Source organism: Hypanus sabinus, chromosome 6, assembly GCF_030144855.1.
Source record: "Hypanus sabinus isolate sHypSab1 chromosome 6, sHypSab1.hap1, whole genome shotgun sequence".
Classification (NCBI taxonomy): Eukaryota; Metazoa; Chordata; class Chondrichthyes; order Myliobatiformes; family Dasyatidae; genus Hypanus; species Hypanus sabinus.
Genome location: NC_082711.1, coordinates 85,656,555 through 85,675,090, shown reverse-complemented (window position 1 = coordinate 85,675,090; position 18,536 = coordinate 85,656,555). Strand labels below are relative to the sequence as shown.

The 18,536-nt window shown below is 37.5% G+C and overlaps 1 protein-coding gene across 2 annotated transcripts in view; it reads right to left on the bottom strand.

Annotated features, from left to right (window-relative positions):
- The window catches only part of vps50 (VPS50 EARP/GARPII complex subunit), a 200,031-nt gene that overhangs the window by 163,604 nt on the left and 17,891 nt on the right, over window positions 1-18,536 (bottom strand). For both annotated transcript variants that reach the window (XM_059972546.1, XM_059972548.1), the window contains exon 2: window positions 14,747-14,818. In XM_059972546.1, the coding sequence (XP_059828529.1) occupies window positions 14,747-14,818 (72 nt within the window). The remainder of the gene's footprint in view (window positions 1-14,746; window positions 14,819-18,536) is intronic.

Sequence of the window (18,536 nt, the reverse complement as noted above, 5' to 3'; positions counted from 1 at the left end):
CTAAATAAGACTTTGTGGCGACCCATTTCCTGACACATCCGAACCGGCTCACAATTAGCCAGCGTTCAGGCTAAGGGAGATAGCCTACAGGGGTTTGTGAGTACGTGTCTTTTGCAGCATCCGCGCCCATGGGGGGCGGGTTGAGGGAGGCTTAAAAGCAAGGCTGTTTAGTTCGAATAAAGCTATCTTTGACTGCAGTTTACTGACTGCATGTAGCAACCGCTACAACGTGTTTTTATCGCTGGCTGTCCAGAGGGGAGGTGCTGAAACGCTTTGTCGCGTGTCTGGAAGAAGTGAAAACTTTCCTGGGCAGCAAAGGGCTCACCTTTCCTGAGCTGGAACAGCCAGAGTGGCTGGAAAAGCTACACTTCATGGTAGACATAACAGCGCACCTGAACACGCTGAACACAGCTCTTCAACGGGGTAAGGACGTACAGCCCTGCACATGTTGGAGGATGTTTTGGCATTCGAGCGCAAGTTGACGTTGCTTGCCAGAGATTTACAGAAAGGCACATTGTCTCACTTCCCCAATTTGAGAGAGTTCAAAAAAGGTCACGACATGATAAATTCGGAGTATTTACATTGGGCAATCATCGCAATGCAAACATCGTTTGGGAAACGCTTCTGTGAGTTCAGAGAGGAAAAAAACACATTATCCTTCCTGGTCACTCCCCTAAGCATCGATCCATCCCTACTGAATACGACTGCATTGTCAGGTGTGAGTCAACCTGAACAAGGATGATAAATATTTTAATTGCCTATTATTTTACGTATATTCATATGCTTTCATTGTTCAGTGAAATAGTCCTTTTATTTTTCAGGTTGACAGCTGGCTGACGTTATTTTTGGTTTGCTGCTGGCGGCAAATTTAAGTTTGGCGTTTTTCATAAATACAAGAAGGACTCAAATAGACGTTGAGTATTTTACTTAAAAGTAACCTTCAACCCAACGTCTTTTTTTCGGAGGTCAACATGTTTTTGTTGCATGCAGAAATGTAATTTCGTTTTCTCTGCAGGAGTTCATCAATTTCATAAATGCAACACATTATAGTTTGTTTATACATAGCATAAAGGCAAAACAAAACGTTGTATGCAGTGTTATTTCATTTTAAATGTCAAACGGGTTTTGCGGCTCCCAGTGTTTTCTTTTCTGTGGGAAACGGGTCCAAGTGGCTCTTTCAGTGGTAAAGGTTGCTGACCCCTGGACTAGACCTATCTCTTTGTATATTTACTTTGAAACTAATGGCATTGTGGTCACTGGATGCAGTGTTCTCCAACACAAACTTCTGTCACCTGCCCTGTCTCATTCCCCAGTAGCAGATCAAGTATCGCACACTCTCTCGTTGGCACTTCTACATACTGATTAAGGAACCTTTCCTCAGCCCATTTGACAAACACTGCCCCATCTAGTCCTGTTACTATATGGGAGTCCCAGATAATACATGGAATATTAAAATTACCCACTATAATAACTTTATGTTTCTTTCAATAGTCCGCAATCTCCCTACAAATTTCTTCCTCTAAATTGGGTATTCTGTAATATGGTCATACCTTTTTATTTCTCAATTCCACCCATAACAGTTCACTAGACGAGCTCTCCAGTCTGTCCTGATAGAGCACTGACAGGACATATTCCCTGACAAGTAATGCCTCTATTACTATGATGAGACCACACTCAGGTTGAATCAACACCTTGTATTCTGTCTGGGTAGCCTCCAACCTAATGGCAGTAACATCGATTTTCGAACTTCCCGTAATTGCCCCCCACATTCCCCTTCACCATTCCCCATTCCTATTGCCCTCTTTCAGCTCATCTCCTTACCTTCTCATCACTTCTCTCTGGTTCTCCTCCCCCTTCCCTTTCTTCCATGGTCTTCTACCCTCTCCTAACAGATTCCCTCTTCTCTCACCCTTCATCTCTTTCACCAAGTTACTAGCCCTTTATTTCACCCCACCTACCAGCTTGTACTTCTTCCTCCCCTCCCCTCACCTTACCTTCTTACTCCGAGGAGGTTGCATCTTTTGCTGACCGCTGAGATAATGCTCAATCATGCTTAATTGTATGTTTGTTAATTACTAATAAAGGGTCAAATAAAGTGTTCGATTTTTAGAGCAATCACCTGAGCTGTGGACATGTCATGCAAGTATAACAATCCATATGATCGGAGGCTAGCAGCAATTGTTTTGATTATAGATTGGTTTTACCGCTACAGCATGCATTAACTCTATTAACATTCCCAACTACAAATACTTCAGTGCAGCAGTTTCTTTTTCCTTGCAGTCTACCTACTCCAGAGGCTGTTAAACTAGATTATGAATATTAATACCTAATAATGAAAATAATGTGGCATTTTGAGCTCAAAAGCAGAACCTTCTAAAGCAGACAATCTGATCCCATTATCTTGAGATACTTCTGCTTCAAAATCTAATGCACAGTACAGCACCCAGACAAGGAAAACAGATTTCATGGTTCTGATGCAGATTTCAACAGAATGAGGACATAGCAGGGAGAAATTTTCAGAACCTGGGTAACAATGAGATTAAACTAATTTGGCAGGGGGATGGTAACCAGAATTATATGGCTGATGATGGGGCAGTTGGTATACAATTAGATGTGTGAGGAAGGTCAGGGAGACAAGAGGGAAAACTGCAGTCGGTGGGATAAGTTAAAGTAACCAAAAATCAGTTACACCCAAAGGGGCCAAAATTGAAAAGAGTAATGAATATTTTGGACTGAAATTGTTATATTTGAGTGGATGCAGTATACGAAATACGGTAGATAATCGTGTAGTGGAGTTAGTGATTGGCAGGTATGATGTTGGCATCGCTGAGTCATTAGTAAAGGATCACAGTTGGGAGCTTAACGTCCAAGGATACACATTATATCAAAAGGACAGAGAGGTAAACAGATGGGGTAGGGAGGCTTTGTTGGTAAAAAAAAATGGAATCAAATCCTTAAAAATAAGTGACATAGGATCAGAAGATGTAGAATCCTTGATAAAGTTGAGAAACTGAAAGGGTAAAAGGACCCTGATGGGAGCTATATACAAGCCTCCAAACAATAGCCAAGATGTGGGCCACAAATTAAAATGGGAGATGGAAAAGAAATGTAAAAAGGGCAATGTTCCAATGCCATGGGATATTTCAATATGAAGGCGACCTTGGCCAAAACATCGACTGCACTCATTCCATAGATGCTGCCCGGACTGCTGAGTTCCTCCAGCATTTTGTGTGCAGAAGTGAATGTTGTTGCTATTGTTACGATGATGCTTGGGAAGCTGAAATGTCTGAAGGTAGATTAAGTTACCTGGACCAGATGGACTACACCCCATGGTTCTGAAAGAGGTAGTTGAAGAGATTTTGGGGGCATTATCATGATCTTTCAAGAATCACTATATTTTGGAATGGTTCCAGAGGACTGAAAATTGCAAATTGCAAATGTCACTCCACTCTTTCAAAACAGAAGAAAGGAAATCATAGGCCAGTTAACCTCACTTCAGTGGCTAGAAAAATGTTGGAAATAACAGGCAATATAGACAACGGAGAGTCAGTGATTGTTGTTTATTTGGATTTTCAGAAGGCTTGTGACAAGATGCTACATGTGGCTGTTTAACAAGACCCCATGGTTTTACAGAAAATATATCTGCATGCAGAGAAGGTTGGTTGACAGGCAGCTGGCAAAGAATGGGAATAAAGGGGACCTTTTCTGGTTGGCTGCCTTTGACTAGTGGTGTACTGTAAGGGTTGGTGTTGGGTCCACTTCTTTTGAAGTTATATGTCAACACCTCAACTTCTATAGGACTTTGTGGAGATTTGGCATGACATCTAAAATGCTGACAAACTTTTAAAGATGTGTAGTAGAAAGTATATTGATTGGCTGCATCACAGCCTGGTATGGAAACACCAAGACCCTTGAATAGAAAATCCGACAAAAGTAATGGATATGGCCCAGTCTATCACAGGACAAGGATGCTTCCTATAGTGGTGGAGTCTCAAACCAGAGGACCCAGCCTCAGAATAAAGCAAAGGTTCCCAACTTAGGGTCGCTGGACCCCTTGCTTAATGGTATTGGTCCATGGCCTAATAAAGGTTGGGGACCCCTGCAATAGAGGTGCATCCATTTAGAGCAGGGATAAGGAAAAGTTTCTTAAGCCAGAGGGTGATGAATCTGTGGAATTTATTGCCACAGGTAACTGTGCAAGCCAAGTCACTGGGTATACTTAAGGTGAAGGTTGATAGCTTCTTGATTAATCGGGACATCAAAGGCTACAGGGAGAAGGCAGGAGAACGCAGTTGAGAGGGTTAATAAATCAGCCATGATGGTATAGCAGAACAGACTCAATAAGCTACATGGTCCAATTCTGTTCCTATATCTTATGAATTACGGAGATGAGATAGATGAATAAGAGTGTTTGAGCTCAGCAAAGGGAAACATAAATGTGCTAAATGTGAAAGTGAATTAGTAAGGTATTAAAAACACAAGCACAAAAGCAAATTTTATAGTAGTGGTAGAATACATGGCCCCAGATTGCAAGTTCTGCATTGTTAGAAACAATCCCAAAATCAATCAACTAAGCCAAGCAGGGCTAGTCATTAAATAAGAAATGGAAGAGTCTGAAATTACATAGATATTATTTTTAAAAAAACATATTCAATGTAGGCTTGTCAGCTTTCCTATATGCTAATAGATTAAAAATGTCACCCAAACTCTATAACACGCTAGCACATTACCTGTTCCCCACACTGAATCAAAACAATGGCTGCACTGCTTTTTCCAAAATGCAGTTATCAGGAAATAGGAAAATAAATTGTTTCAAAAGTCAATGCACAACACACAAGAACACAAAATTCTACATAGAGAGAATTTTTGTTGAACTTGATTGAAAGAGTATAGAAAATACAGATGAAAATAAACGAGCTAAGGGTGATAAAATTCAATAGTAATTGTTTCAAGTTGTGATGGAGAAAAACCAACAGAGAAACATAGCAAGGGGATTCTTTAAAGTCAAATGAAGTTAATATGAAAATTGAAAATTCAGGAATTGTAGAACTGTACAGCAGATGATTATTCAGGCAATCATAGTCATAGAGCACTACAGCACAGAAACAGGCCTGTTGGCCCATCTAGTCCATGTCAAACTGTTATTCTGCCTAGTCCCATCGACTCACACCTGAACTATGGCACTCCAAACTCCTCCTGTCCGTGTACTTATCCAAATTTCTCTTTTTTTGGGTGTGTTTGGATCTTTTGACAAACTATGTAATTAATTAACCCAAGCTTTGTACAAGTTCCAGTATGGACGGTCCCAATTATGGCTGCAAAACGAAGAGGTTTGGGCATGGGACTAGCAACCCCATCCCTAAAAACAGAGCAGCAGAAGCCTAGAACCAGGACTCTGGTGAGGTACTGTTGGCAGCCTATGCCCCAGTAGGGTTGATGGGCTTAAGAAGCAGCTATGCACAACTATGTGATTATTTTTTATTCTTTACAAAATACACAACTCCCTTTGAAAAAATACAATTGGATGAGTTTCCACCCATTAGATAAAGAATGCTAAACCTTTACCACCTCAATTATTTTTTTGTTCAGATCACAAATCCAAAAGGTCTTCAGCCATGAAAATCACTTCACTTTATTCTAAATATACCCGAGACAACAATTTTTTGCACAGATTATTTTAGGTGCTTTAGGTTAGAACAGAATTTTTCTTTACATACCTGTCAAATACACTCAGTAGTACAACATGCTTTAACACTGAACAAATTATTTTAGGAGAATGTGAATAAGCAATGTGTGTAACTTTCCAATTGATACCAACTTTTTTTTTCTTGCAAATCTAGTGAGGGGGACTTTAAGAGCAAACAATATCTTGTGAGTTTTACTTCTTGACATGTTTCTCCTGTTAACTAAATGTAATAAGTGGCCTAGTATCTTTGCAACATGCAAAAGACTCACTCTAGAATTTAAAGGATATGTTAACAGATTCATGAAATAACAGCCTGCATTAAAAGAAATTCCAAAAACTGGGCTGAGATTTAATGAAAATTAGTAAACAAATATGAAACAGGAACTAAAGATAACATCCAGTTCTAACATTGCAGATTTGTAAAGTGTAATTGCTCAGTGACAGGTTGAATCAAATCAATTTACAAAGTGGTATTCATGCTGTTGTAAATGATGAACAGCATTCATGAAACCTGGTCACATCTTATTTTGCTCAATACCCAAACAGCAAATGGAGTGAAACTGTATTATACATTGATACTGACTCCAGAACTGAACTGGCTTTATGGCTCCAAGTTCCTTCCATAAAAATTGTGAGGTCCATGAATAATCCAAAAGTGCTTGTGTAACTATTTTATCTTATTTTTCCAGTCAGCACATTAATATTAATTATTGAAATATACTTTTCTACCATTACAATAAAAATACAAATTCATGTATTTGAAATTGACAAAAAAAACAAGAAAATATGAGCAGAAATAGGCCACCAGGCCTCTCAAATCTGCACCACCATCCAACATGATCACAGCTGATCTACCTCAGGCCTCATCACATTCCTCAGCTCCCTAACCTTACAAGTATTTATTAACACCAGCTTAATTTTTTTTCTCATAAACTAGACTCCATAATCTCTGGGGTACAGAATTCCAGAGAATTGTCACCCTCACCCTGAAAAATGTCTTTCACCTTACCATGTCCCCTCATTTGAGATTTTTCCACTTGTAAATTCATCTCAACATCCACTCTAGTGTGTCCCCATTGGACCCTTGATGTGCCAATAAGATCTTTTGAGTTCATTAAGAATTCATTCTTCTAACTAAATACCAACCCAACCTATTTAACCTCTATTGAAAAGACAATACTAGTGAGTGTCAATTGGACTGCCTCCAATGAGATTTCCTATCCTTGATCTTTCAGTTGTTCTCATTTGCAGTCTCTTTCCATTTACATAATCTGCTTTTTGATTTCTCTTTCTAAAGTGCAAACTCCTTACACTTTCCCAATTTAAAATTCCATTTTCCAAGTCTAATCACTTGCTTTATCCCTGTTCTATTGCAGAATTGCAATATCCTCAACACTACTTGCCCTGTCATCTTTTGTCATGTCATTAGCAAATCTGGATTCTTTATATACTGCTCCCTCCTCCATGTCATTATTATAAATAGCAAATAATTGAAGGCAATTCAAAAAAGGAAACCATGCATTTCATATGTCAAGATGTAAAACTGTAATTAAGCAAGGGTTCTTTTTCAGATGTATTTAAGATCTAAAAATAAATCACAATAAGGGACAGTTAGCAAATGCTTAATTTATTATTCAACACTACACTCTCAGAGCATCAGAAATACTCTAAAAGCATCAGAAATAATGAAACACTTAAATATCCAAAGGAACAAAATACACAATTACAAATGATACAATAAAATCCAGCATATAACTCCCTTTAAAGTGTTCCATGAGGGACTCCTGAAGGATATCACTACCCTTATTCATTCTACTAACTATTGATACACGTTAAGGTTTAATATGAACAGAAATAAAATGATATACAGATATTGTAGTTCTGCTATAATGGAATAGTTCCATTCCAAAGAGACCTCATGTTATAGAAAATTGCCTTATGAAAACAATGAGAAAATAGCAGCCAATCACAAGAGAGTCTCAGACTTAAAATAAAGTTATTCATCCTACAGGATTTCCAAAAAGGTATTTTTAATAGCTATAAGTTTATTTTGTTACTGCAAGCTAAAATTGCCAAAGACTCCATGCTAAATTGTTTAATAAATTGTCCTTACACGTGTCAATCAAGGCATTGCTTGCCAATTTCCAATGGCCTCCATTGATGAAACTAGGCTTGTATTGTTAATCCACCCATCCCTCCCCAGTGTTCACTTGGCAGAACAATGGACTAAGGGTCTGGACAAAATACATATATACTAGGCCAGTTTTGCCTGTTTACAGTTGCCAGGGAGAGACATCCAAGCGGTGTGGCACTCCGTCCAAGCTGGAACCGGTGCTGCCACACCCCACCCCCAAGTGCTTGCTCGACAGAAGACAAGCCCTGTTGCAGTCGTATGCAGATTTCAGCGATGTTTGATGGCCTGAGTTTGGTCTCTTTTATTGAGTGCTTGTACCTTTCTATCTTATACGTGTGTGTGCTTTGTGCTGTGTGTGACTGTTGATACTGTGTTCTGCACATTGACCCTGGAGGAACGCTGTCTCACTTGGCTATATTCTTATAGAAACATCTGCATGAATGCTAAGCTAGGGCACATCATGTATTCATGATTCATGTCTTCATGTATAGTTGAAAGATAATTAGAATTGCATTGAACTGATTGATTTCTGCAGGGTGGTTAAAAATAACATGCTTGTCAATTTCCAAAGTAACATTGAAATGGTTTCCAGTTTCCAGCTCTCAAATGAAATCGCATTTAACCAATTCAATACAATGTTCTTCAATTCATTAATTACAAAATATACAACTCACATTATGGAAACAGACATTTTGACAGAATTAGCTATACGTGAGAATTAATATCACAGTAAAATATTAAACAAAGAGCAGAAAGAATAAGAACCCACAAAAATCTCTAATGAAATACAACTGATAATATTTTTAAAACAAGTGATTAGAGGATTCTCATCAGAAATAATTTATACTTAATCAAATGAAAAAGATATAGCACCGTGAAAATTCATCTCACTTTTAATAACTTTAGATATGAAAAAGCTGTTCTCAAATATAAAGCAAACCCATGATTACACAGAACATGGTGTTCATTTTCTTTTACATATACTAGAATTCAGCCTTCAGTTTACACCCAAAATCTTTTGAGAATATCAACTGCATGGCTTTTCAAAACAGCTGACAGACATCAGTTGCAGACCTATATTTGCATACAATGAATAACTTCTCAATACAGGACATGACTGTACATTCTACATTGTATTTTAAAGGTACAGGTGCCCCCTCCCCCCTTTACAAAGGTAGAGTGTTTCCTATGAAACCTTTCTTAAGCCGAAATGGTGTAAAGCGAAGAAAAAAAATTTTTTTTGTTGAAGTTCATCAAACATTTCCATAAGATGTATTTCAGACATTGTACATACATATCATATAATCATATATATCACAAAATCTCCACAAAGTATTTATCTGGGGTATACACTTATAGAAAAGAGTGGAAAGTAAAAACAAGCAAAAGGAAAGAACTATGTATAAGTAGGGAGTGATTTTTTTTTACAACAGATTCATTGATTTGTGAGAATAAAATCAGGCCTATGAGGCATTATGCAGTTAAACCATTTTTCCCAGTATGAATTGTTCCAGCTTAAGATTAACAGATGCTGTTATCTTCTCCATTTTGTAGATGTCCATTGTAATTTCCATCCATGTATTTAAAGTTGGGCTCTCCAGTGATAACCATTTCCTAGTAAGAGTCTTTTTACCAGCCACCAACAGTATATTCATTAAACATTTATCTCTTTTCAACCATTCTTGAGGTATATATCCAAAATATATGGTCTTACTCTCCAAGGGTATTTCACATTTAAAGATGTCTTGTAGGGCATTGTGTATCCCCCTCCAATAGTTTTTGATAACAGGGCAGTCCCAAAAAAAATAGATAATGATCTGCATTTTGATTTCCACAATTTCTCCAGCAAACAGGGAGATTACCATCATAATGGGATTTCTGAGAGGGTGTAATAAAATATCTTTTCCATCCAAACTCCCTCCATTTCTGTGAATTGGTACATTTCAATTGATATCTCCATATTGTTGTCCATTCTTCCTCAGATATAATTATCCCTCCTTCCTTCTCCCATTTTGTTTTAATGTATGAAGTCGAATGTGTTTTAAGATTTGACAACCCCTTATACATGCTTGAAATTATTCTACTACCATTATCTGAATTATATGCTTTTCTAAAGAGCTCTATCAAGCATGCATTTACCTTGGTTACATTTTTAAGCGTCTTATTAACATATTGTCGCATCTGTAAATACCGATAAAAATCTTCTTTTTCTAATAAGTGTTTCTCTTTAAGCATTTCAAAACTGAACAGTGTTCTTTCTTTCATTATGTTGCAAAGAGCTGTTATTCCTTTAGCTGTCCAGTCCTTAAATCTAGCATCCAATTTATTTGGTGTAAAATTAGAGTCATATGCACACAATTTAAGAATTGCAATATCTGTCTCTAGATTATATTCTTTTATAGTAGTTTTCCATATTTTAAGAGTCAATTTCACCTATGGGTTATCAATAGTATTTATGTACCTTTGCAGGTTGTTATCAGCCAAAATTGCTTGTATGGGGATGGGAAGTACCCGCTCCTCAATGTTTTTCCATTGAGCATCATATGATGGGTTGCACCAACATATCACAGCTCTCAACTGTGCTGCAAAATAATAATCTCTAAGAGAAGGCAAGCCCCATCCCCACCTTTTCCTTTGCTAATTGCAAAGTTTTAAGACGAACTCCAGGCCTTTTACCCTGCCATATACACCTTGATAGCATCTTGTTCCATTCATTGAATTGATTTTGATTAATCTCTATTGGTTGGGTCTGAAAGAGATATAACAGTCTGGGCAGTATATGCATTTTAGTAGACTCAATCCTTGAACTGAGACTGAATAAAGGAATCAGGCTCCATCTTGCCACATCTTCCTTAATTTTTTTATATAAAGGCTGATAATTACATTCTGATAATTTTGCCAAATCTTTTGGCATTATGATGCCCAAATATTTGAAAGACTGTGCCATGCCCAGGGGTATCGACTTTCAATTTCTCTTGGTGAGCTAGAGTAATATGAAAGTAATTGGGTTTTATCTATGTTGATCTTGTATCCTGATAATTGACCATATTGTTCAAAGGATTGCATCAATTTAGGTAAAGAGTACGTTGGTTGCCCGAGTTAGATCAAAATGTCATCCGCATAACAAGCCAATTTATGCTCTGTCCCCTTAATAGTAATTCCCCTGATATCTTCATTTTGTCTGATGTATTAAGCTAATGGTTCCAGACGCGAAGAGTAGTGGTGACCATGCACAACCCGGTCTCGTGCCCCTTTCTAGGGTAAGGCTATTTGATAAATATCCATTGATTTTAATCCTAGCAGTAGGATTGTCATATAGTGTCTGTATAGTTTTAATAATTGTGTCTCAGAAACCAAATCTATGTAAAACTCTGTAAAGAAAATTCCAATTAACCAAATCAAATGCTTTTTCAGCGTCCACACTTATCACTATTGCTTCGATTTTATTTTTTTGTATATGATCCATAATGTGAAGTGTCCTTCTTATATTGTCTTAAGTCTGGTGTTGTCATATAAAACTTGCCTGATCATTACGTATCAGCATGGGTAGAAACTCTTCTAATCGTTTGGCCATGATGGAGGTAAATAACCTATAATCTACATTAAGAACGGATATTGGTCTAAATGACCCGCATTCCATTTTATCCTTGCCTTCTTTCGGCATAGCCGAGATTATTGTTTCCTTCCAACTGGGTGGCATTTGTGCCTTTTTTAGAGCCCAGTTCAGTGTGGGGAGCAAAACAGGAATTAACTCATTTTTAAATTCTTTGTACCACTCTGCCGTATACCCATCTGATCCTGCTGACTTGCTTAATTTAAGCCTACTAATTGCAGCTTTTAATTCAACTTCAGTTATGTCAGCAGTCATCCTTCTATTTTGTTCTTCGCTTAAAGTGGGTAACTCTAGAGAATTCAAGAAGCAGTCAATTTGGGTTATGCTTCCCCCCTGGAACTTTGGAATATAGCGTTTTGTAAAACATTCAAAAGCTTCTTGAATTTCACTTAGCTTATATTTTATCATTTTCATTCTTGGGTCGTTAATTCTATGAATTGTATTTTCTGCTATCATTTTTTTCAGTTTCCACACCAGTGTTTTCATAAGATTTCGATCCACTTTCATAATGTCTCTGTTTCAGAAACATTAAGTTTTTCCTGATTTCTCACATAGCCAAGTTATTTATTTCATTCCTAATTCTTTTAATTTCCCCTAATGTATCCTGTGCCAAATTCAATTTGTGTTTTTTCTCTAGTTCCTTCAGCCTATTTTGTAATTCCTCTAATGTTTTATTCCTTATTTTTTTCTTATATGAAGATATCGCTATAATTTTCCCTCTTAAGACCACCTTCAGAGTATCCCATAAAATGGGAGGTGAAACCTCTCCATTATCATTAAATTCTAAGTAGAGACCAATTTCTTTTTTAATTTGTTCCTTAAAGTACAGATCATTGAGTAGACTTGAATTTAGTTTCCAAATAGTATTCTTTTGTTGTAGGTCAAAATCAACAGATAGATATATAGGTGCATGGTCACTTACATCTATTGTCCCAATTCCACAGGTGTTTATTTTGTCTTTGTCTTTTCCAAATGTTATGAAATAGTCTATTCTTGAATATACAGTATGTGGAGCAGAATAATGAGTGTAATCCCTTCTGTCAGGGAAAAGGTCCCTCCATATATCAATTAAACCAACATCCTCAAAAAGTGTATTAACTTTCTTATGTAAAGATTTTGTTTCATAGGTTTTGCTATTGGAAGAGTCTAAGTTTGGTTGTAATTGTAAATTTAAGTCTCCCCCACATATCAAGAGACCTTCTGTTTCCGTTACCATAACATCAATAATTTTCTGAAAGAAACCAATATCACTTCCCCGGGGTGCGTATATATTCAATAGAGTAACTGAATTGTCGTCTATATTCCCCCTTACCAGAATATATCTGCCTTCTTTATCTCCCATTTCAAATATTTTTTCAAAACTTAGCTTACTCGAGATAAGAATAGCAACTCCTCTCCTATGTCCTGATTTATATGAGGAGAAAAACAGATTAGTGAAGCCCATTCTCTTTAGTTTTTTATACTCATTATCACTTAAATGAGTTTCCTGTAAATATACTACATAGGCTTGTTCTTTTTTCATTTTGGATAAAATTCTCTTACATTTGATTGGATTTAACAGCCCATTTACATTAAAAGAAATGAATTTTACTTTTTTTCTGTGTAATGGAAAAGATTTCCCTGTGTAATGGAAAATGCGTGTATATATATATACATACACAGACATTACACACATACATATATATATATATATATATATATATATACACACACATATATATATATTCTCATTTTGCTGGGGAAAAAGGAGTAAGTGAGCGAATAAAGAATAACAACTACGTAATATAAAATCCACATTATAATAAGTTTTTCTCGAGATAGGTATATCACCGTGTACTTTTGCTTCTGTTTAGCTTCTCAACATTTTTAAAGTTAGCCAAACCTTATGGCTCTTCTGAAGGGGGTGAGGACTGTCTTTGGGAAACTCCCAGTCTCTTCCTGATATGTTTCTCTCGGCCTCCACCCGCCTCCTGCCTTCTCGCTTCTCACACTATTTCCCAAGCCGAGCGGGACAATTCCTCAACCAGGCTTTCTTTCGGTTTGGTCATGCTGATGGACAACCCTCTGGTCTTCATGTCTGTAGTCGCCTCTTCCACTGTCTGGTAGAACTGTGTCCCATTGTCATAAAACACTCGAAGTTTAGCAGGGTACAGAGCTTGAAATCTAATCTTATTTTGCTTTAATACTCGCTTTACTTCGGAGTATTCTTTGCGTTTCTGGAGGAACGCGGGGGGGGGGGGGTAACCTTGGTCGAAATATATTAATTTATCCTCTAAAAACACTCTCATCTTACCCCAGGTCCTTCGTAGAATCTCCGCCTTGGTGCTGTACCGAAGGAATTTAATTATAATTGAGCGTGGCTTTCTATCTGGGTAGGTTTTGGGACTAACGCGTGGTGCGCTCTTTCAACTTCCAGCTCCATAGCCAGGGGAAGATCCAGCGCGTCCCGCAGTAACTTTCTGACAAACTCCGTCATAGACGGGCCCTCCACTCCTTCGGGAACGTTGTAGATTCTGATATTTTTCCGCCGTGATCTTCCCTCCAGGTCAAGCAGTTTACCTTCTTGGTGATGTATTATTTTTATTGTCTTGCTCAGTATCCGTTCCACGTTTTGAATACGATCTTCCACCTTCTCAATGCGAGTCTCTGCCACCGCTATTTTTTTGATTAACGCTGGCGAGCTCTGCCTTAATATCACAGAGCTGCTGCTTTATATCTTTCTGGACCTCCATTATTTCTTTTAGGATTTCGAAGATATTCGCTGCTTTGTCTGAACAAGGCCCAGCGGCCGCCTCACTAGCACGCGGTCGGGTTGAAGAGCTGCTTGCTGCACTCCTCTCTGACGCAGGCTCCACAGCGTCACTTTTTTTATTTCCATTTCTTCTCCCCATTCTTGCCTCCCTTTTCAGTTCAAATATTTTTTGAAAAATATTATATTTGACAGGTTAATAGTTAATACGCGTTTTTCCAGAGGAGCTAGTGACTTAAGCTGGCATTCTTGATGGTGGCGTCACCAGACCTCCGGAAAAAATTTCATAAAAGTGAAAATCCTCTTTGTAATGCAAAACCAGGTTACTAATGTAGGTCTTTTGTAAAAGCGAAGTGGCGTAAAGCGAACACTTGTAAAGCAGGGGACACCTGTAACAGCTTTATTTCTAATTTAAAAATCAATTTAACCATTCAACTTATGGGGGGGGGGGAGGGAGGAGAGAAGGATTTTTAAAAGGGCTTCATCAATGCAAATATCATCACACTCGACACAGGTAAATATTGCACACATCATGTCGACAACATGACAACGTTGGCACAGTACCTTGCTGGGGATTCGAAAACTTTCAACAAGGGATTTGATCTCTGGCACATTTTCTTGTGGGCTTTTCAGGCCCTGAAAAAAACAAGACAAATGGAAGAAATTATGATAAAGAGCAACATATGCTTTAATATGCTATGCTTTCCAATGTAACTTTCATAATTACATCTCAAACTGTCACACAAAAAATGCTGGAGGAATTCAGCAAGTCAGGTAGCATCTATGAAAAAGGGTTAACAGTCGACGTTTCAGGCCTCAGACCGAAACTTCGACAGTTTATTCATTTACGTACGTGCTGCGTGCGCCTGCTGAGGTCCTCCAGGATTGTGAGTGGGCTGCTTGGATTTCCAGCACCTGCAGATATTCTCATCTTTGTGCTATATGTCAAAAGTGTATTCCGTTCAAAACTAATTCTTTTGTCTTAACAGAGATGCACCAAGAACAAAAGCAAATTTGTTTGGGTTCACTTCTGACCGTCATATGCTTTCCTCTTCAAGATGTTTCTCCAATTCCTGCTTTTCTTTACTCGAGTTCTCCAAACTCCTTTTGCCTGTTGTGTTATTGACCAATAGCACACTTAAACTCAAACTAAAGATTTCATTCGCCGCAATTTCCAGTCTCAATGACCAAACACACATTTTATCACTTAAGCAGAATTGTCACTTTTCCTTCAGCCTATGATTCCTCTCCACCATAGTTCACAAGCTTCCGACAATTGCAGGGTCATTTCTTTCATTTTAGTCTCCATTCTCCCCACCCTCTCGCAATCAAATTGGGTTAACACAACAAACAACCTGCCAGATGAACTCAGGGATTAAACAGAATCTGTGGGAGGAAATGAATTGCCAACATTTTGGGATGCAACGTTGCATCAGTATTGGTGACATCTCTATCCAAGGTGGAGTCTATCATTCGATTTTCCACGCATGTTTTAAAAATCATTCACACTTCATAATCTTCATAGCTCATTTTACAACTTTTCAAACCCATAGATTCATAATCATGTGCTAATAAACTTTAATGGCATCGAACTTTTCAAAAACATGCAAACCTAAATTCTGGGACTTTATTGAAAATGGTTTCCAACCAGTTTAGGAGGAAAATTCCAGAACGTATTACTTAATATTATTCATAATTTAAATGCTGCACAATTATTGTGCATAATGATAAATAAACCTCAAATCCCTGAGCAACTGTGGAGGAGAATCATAAATACAGCAGAGGAGGAGGCCCTGCAGCCCACTGAGCCAGCACCAACCATTTACACAACTTCTGCATAGGCTCAGTGTAGAGACCAGCCTTTCAACTAAAGTTGCCTACCTGAGTTAGTCCCATTTCCCTAAGATAGCCTCATATCCTTCTAAATTCATCCTATCCATGTAACTCTCTAAATGTCTTAAAATTTTGATACTGTACCCACCAGAGCTTCTTCTCGTACGCTTCATATACCCACCACCCTCTGTGTGAATAAGTTGCCCGTGAGAAGACTTTTGAATCTTCCTCCACTTCTTAAATCCATGCCCTCCAGTCTTACACTCCCTACCATGGGAAAAAACTGATCATTCACATTATTATTCCCTTTCTGATAGTCCAGAAGGAGGAAAAATCCAACCTATGCAATCTCTTATATCTCAGACCCTCCAGTCCTGGAAACATTCTCATGAGTTTTTTTCTTCACCCTTTCCACCTTAATGACATCCTTCCTAAAACTAGGCAATACTCCAAAATGTGGTCTCACTACCAACTCAATAGAGTTTTAAAATGATGTTACAGGGACATCACGTGATGACGTAGGGTCAAGACGTTGAGAATCCAGCTCCCTCGTAAAAAGTAATGAAATAGGGTTTAAATGAAGAAGAATTAATAAATACCTACTAGAAACTATTTATAAGTAACTCAGGATTATTTTTGGATATGGCTCCTAAACCGAAACAGAAGAAAGCTACTACTTTGAAGACTGCACAAATCGGCGGGGAAGAAGGCCTAACTGTATCGGCGAAGCCTCGGACTCAAGTTGTACCTCCTCCCGGCGAAGTGCATGGCACTTCTGATGATGCGGGACAGGAAGTTGCAGCAATGTCGGCGGTCTCTAAGAAGAAACGACAAGAACAACGCATGCGCGAAGAAACAAGTATTCATGAACAGATATTAACAAAACTACAAATCCCAACTACGGCTGGAAGTGAATCGGAAGTAGAATCAGACTCTTTGGGAAATACAGAGGATGAAGAAGAGGAAAAGAAGAAAGAGATTAAAGGAGACATAAGAGATATCCTGATATATATGATGAATTAATTAAAAGCTTTAAGAACAGATATAAGAAGGATGCAGAATACACTCGATAATGTGGTGGAAAAACAAAAGAAGATGGATAATAAAGTTAAAGAGATGGAAGTAAACATGGAAGAAAACACTGAAAGAATAGAGAAGATAGAAGACAATAACCTTGCCTGGACAATAGAAAGAAAACGTTTGTTGGAAAAAATAGATGCGCTTGAAAACTTTAGTAGATGAAATAATATTAAAATTGTTGGTCTTATGGAAGGTACAGAGGGAGAAAATCCAATAAAATTCTTTCAAGAATGGATTCCAAAAATTTTGGAAATGAAAGAAGGAAGCCAAGTAATTGAAATTGAAAGAGCACACAGAGCTTTAAGACCCAAGACCTCAACAGGATCAAAATCCAAGATCAATTTTGATAAAATGCTTAAGGTATCAAGATAAAGAAATGATCTTGAAGGCAGCTACTCAAGGTGCTAAAAAGAGAAATGGGCCATTGATAATAGAAGGGAAAAGAGTTTTTTTTTATCCAGACATAAGTTATGATCTTCTGAAGAGGCGGAAGGAATTTAATCCAGTGAAAAAATCTTTATGGGAAAAGGGCTTTAAATTTTTATTGAGCTACCCAGCAAAATTGATAATTTTCCTGGATAACGAAGAAAGAAGATCTTTTGTTGATTACCGGAAAGCGGAGAAATTTGTACAAGAATTATTTTGATCCACGAAGAGGACTAAAAAATTATAGAAGTGGTGGACTAATGATGAAGACTGAAATAAGGTTGGACTTGATGGACATTTATCAGGAAAACAAAAATAGTTGAGGAGTATTAATTGGGAGTAGAGACATTAATTTTTTTTTCTTCATTAATATATTTTCTTTTTTTTTGTGGGGGAGCTGGAGGAGCTCCTGATCGATGGCTGCGAGTTTCACGTGTACAATCATGGCGATTGCCATGACCCGTAAAATGGGGGGGGGGGGTAATGGTGTGTTCATTTTTTTCACAACATTAGTGAGGGGGGGGTATGTTTTTTTTTCTTATATATTAGTTACCTTTTTTCTATTTTTCTTCTTTTTTGCCTGGATGGTTGGGGAGAGACTCATAGCAACATAGAAAATTTCAAAGAGTTCCCAAGGTATTATGAATGATTAATTTACTTAATTTTTTAAGTTTTAATGTTAATGGACTTAATGGACCTGTGAAAAGAAAAAGAGTTTTAACATATATTAAGAAAATGAAAGGAGATATAGATTTTTTACAAGAAACACATTTAACAGAAACAGAACATAAGAAATTAAAGAGAGATTGGGTTGGAAATGTCATTGCAGCTTCATTTAATTCAAAGTCGAGAGGAGTTGCAATTTTGGTTAATAAAACTTTACCAATTAAAATACAAAATGTAGTAATTGATTCTGTGGGGAGATATGTGATTATACATTGTCAAATGTTTTCAGAATTATGGACTTTTATGAACAGTTATGCACCAAATGAAAATGATGCAAAATTCATACAAG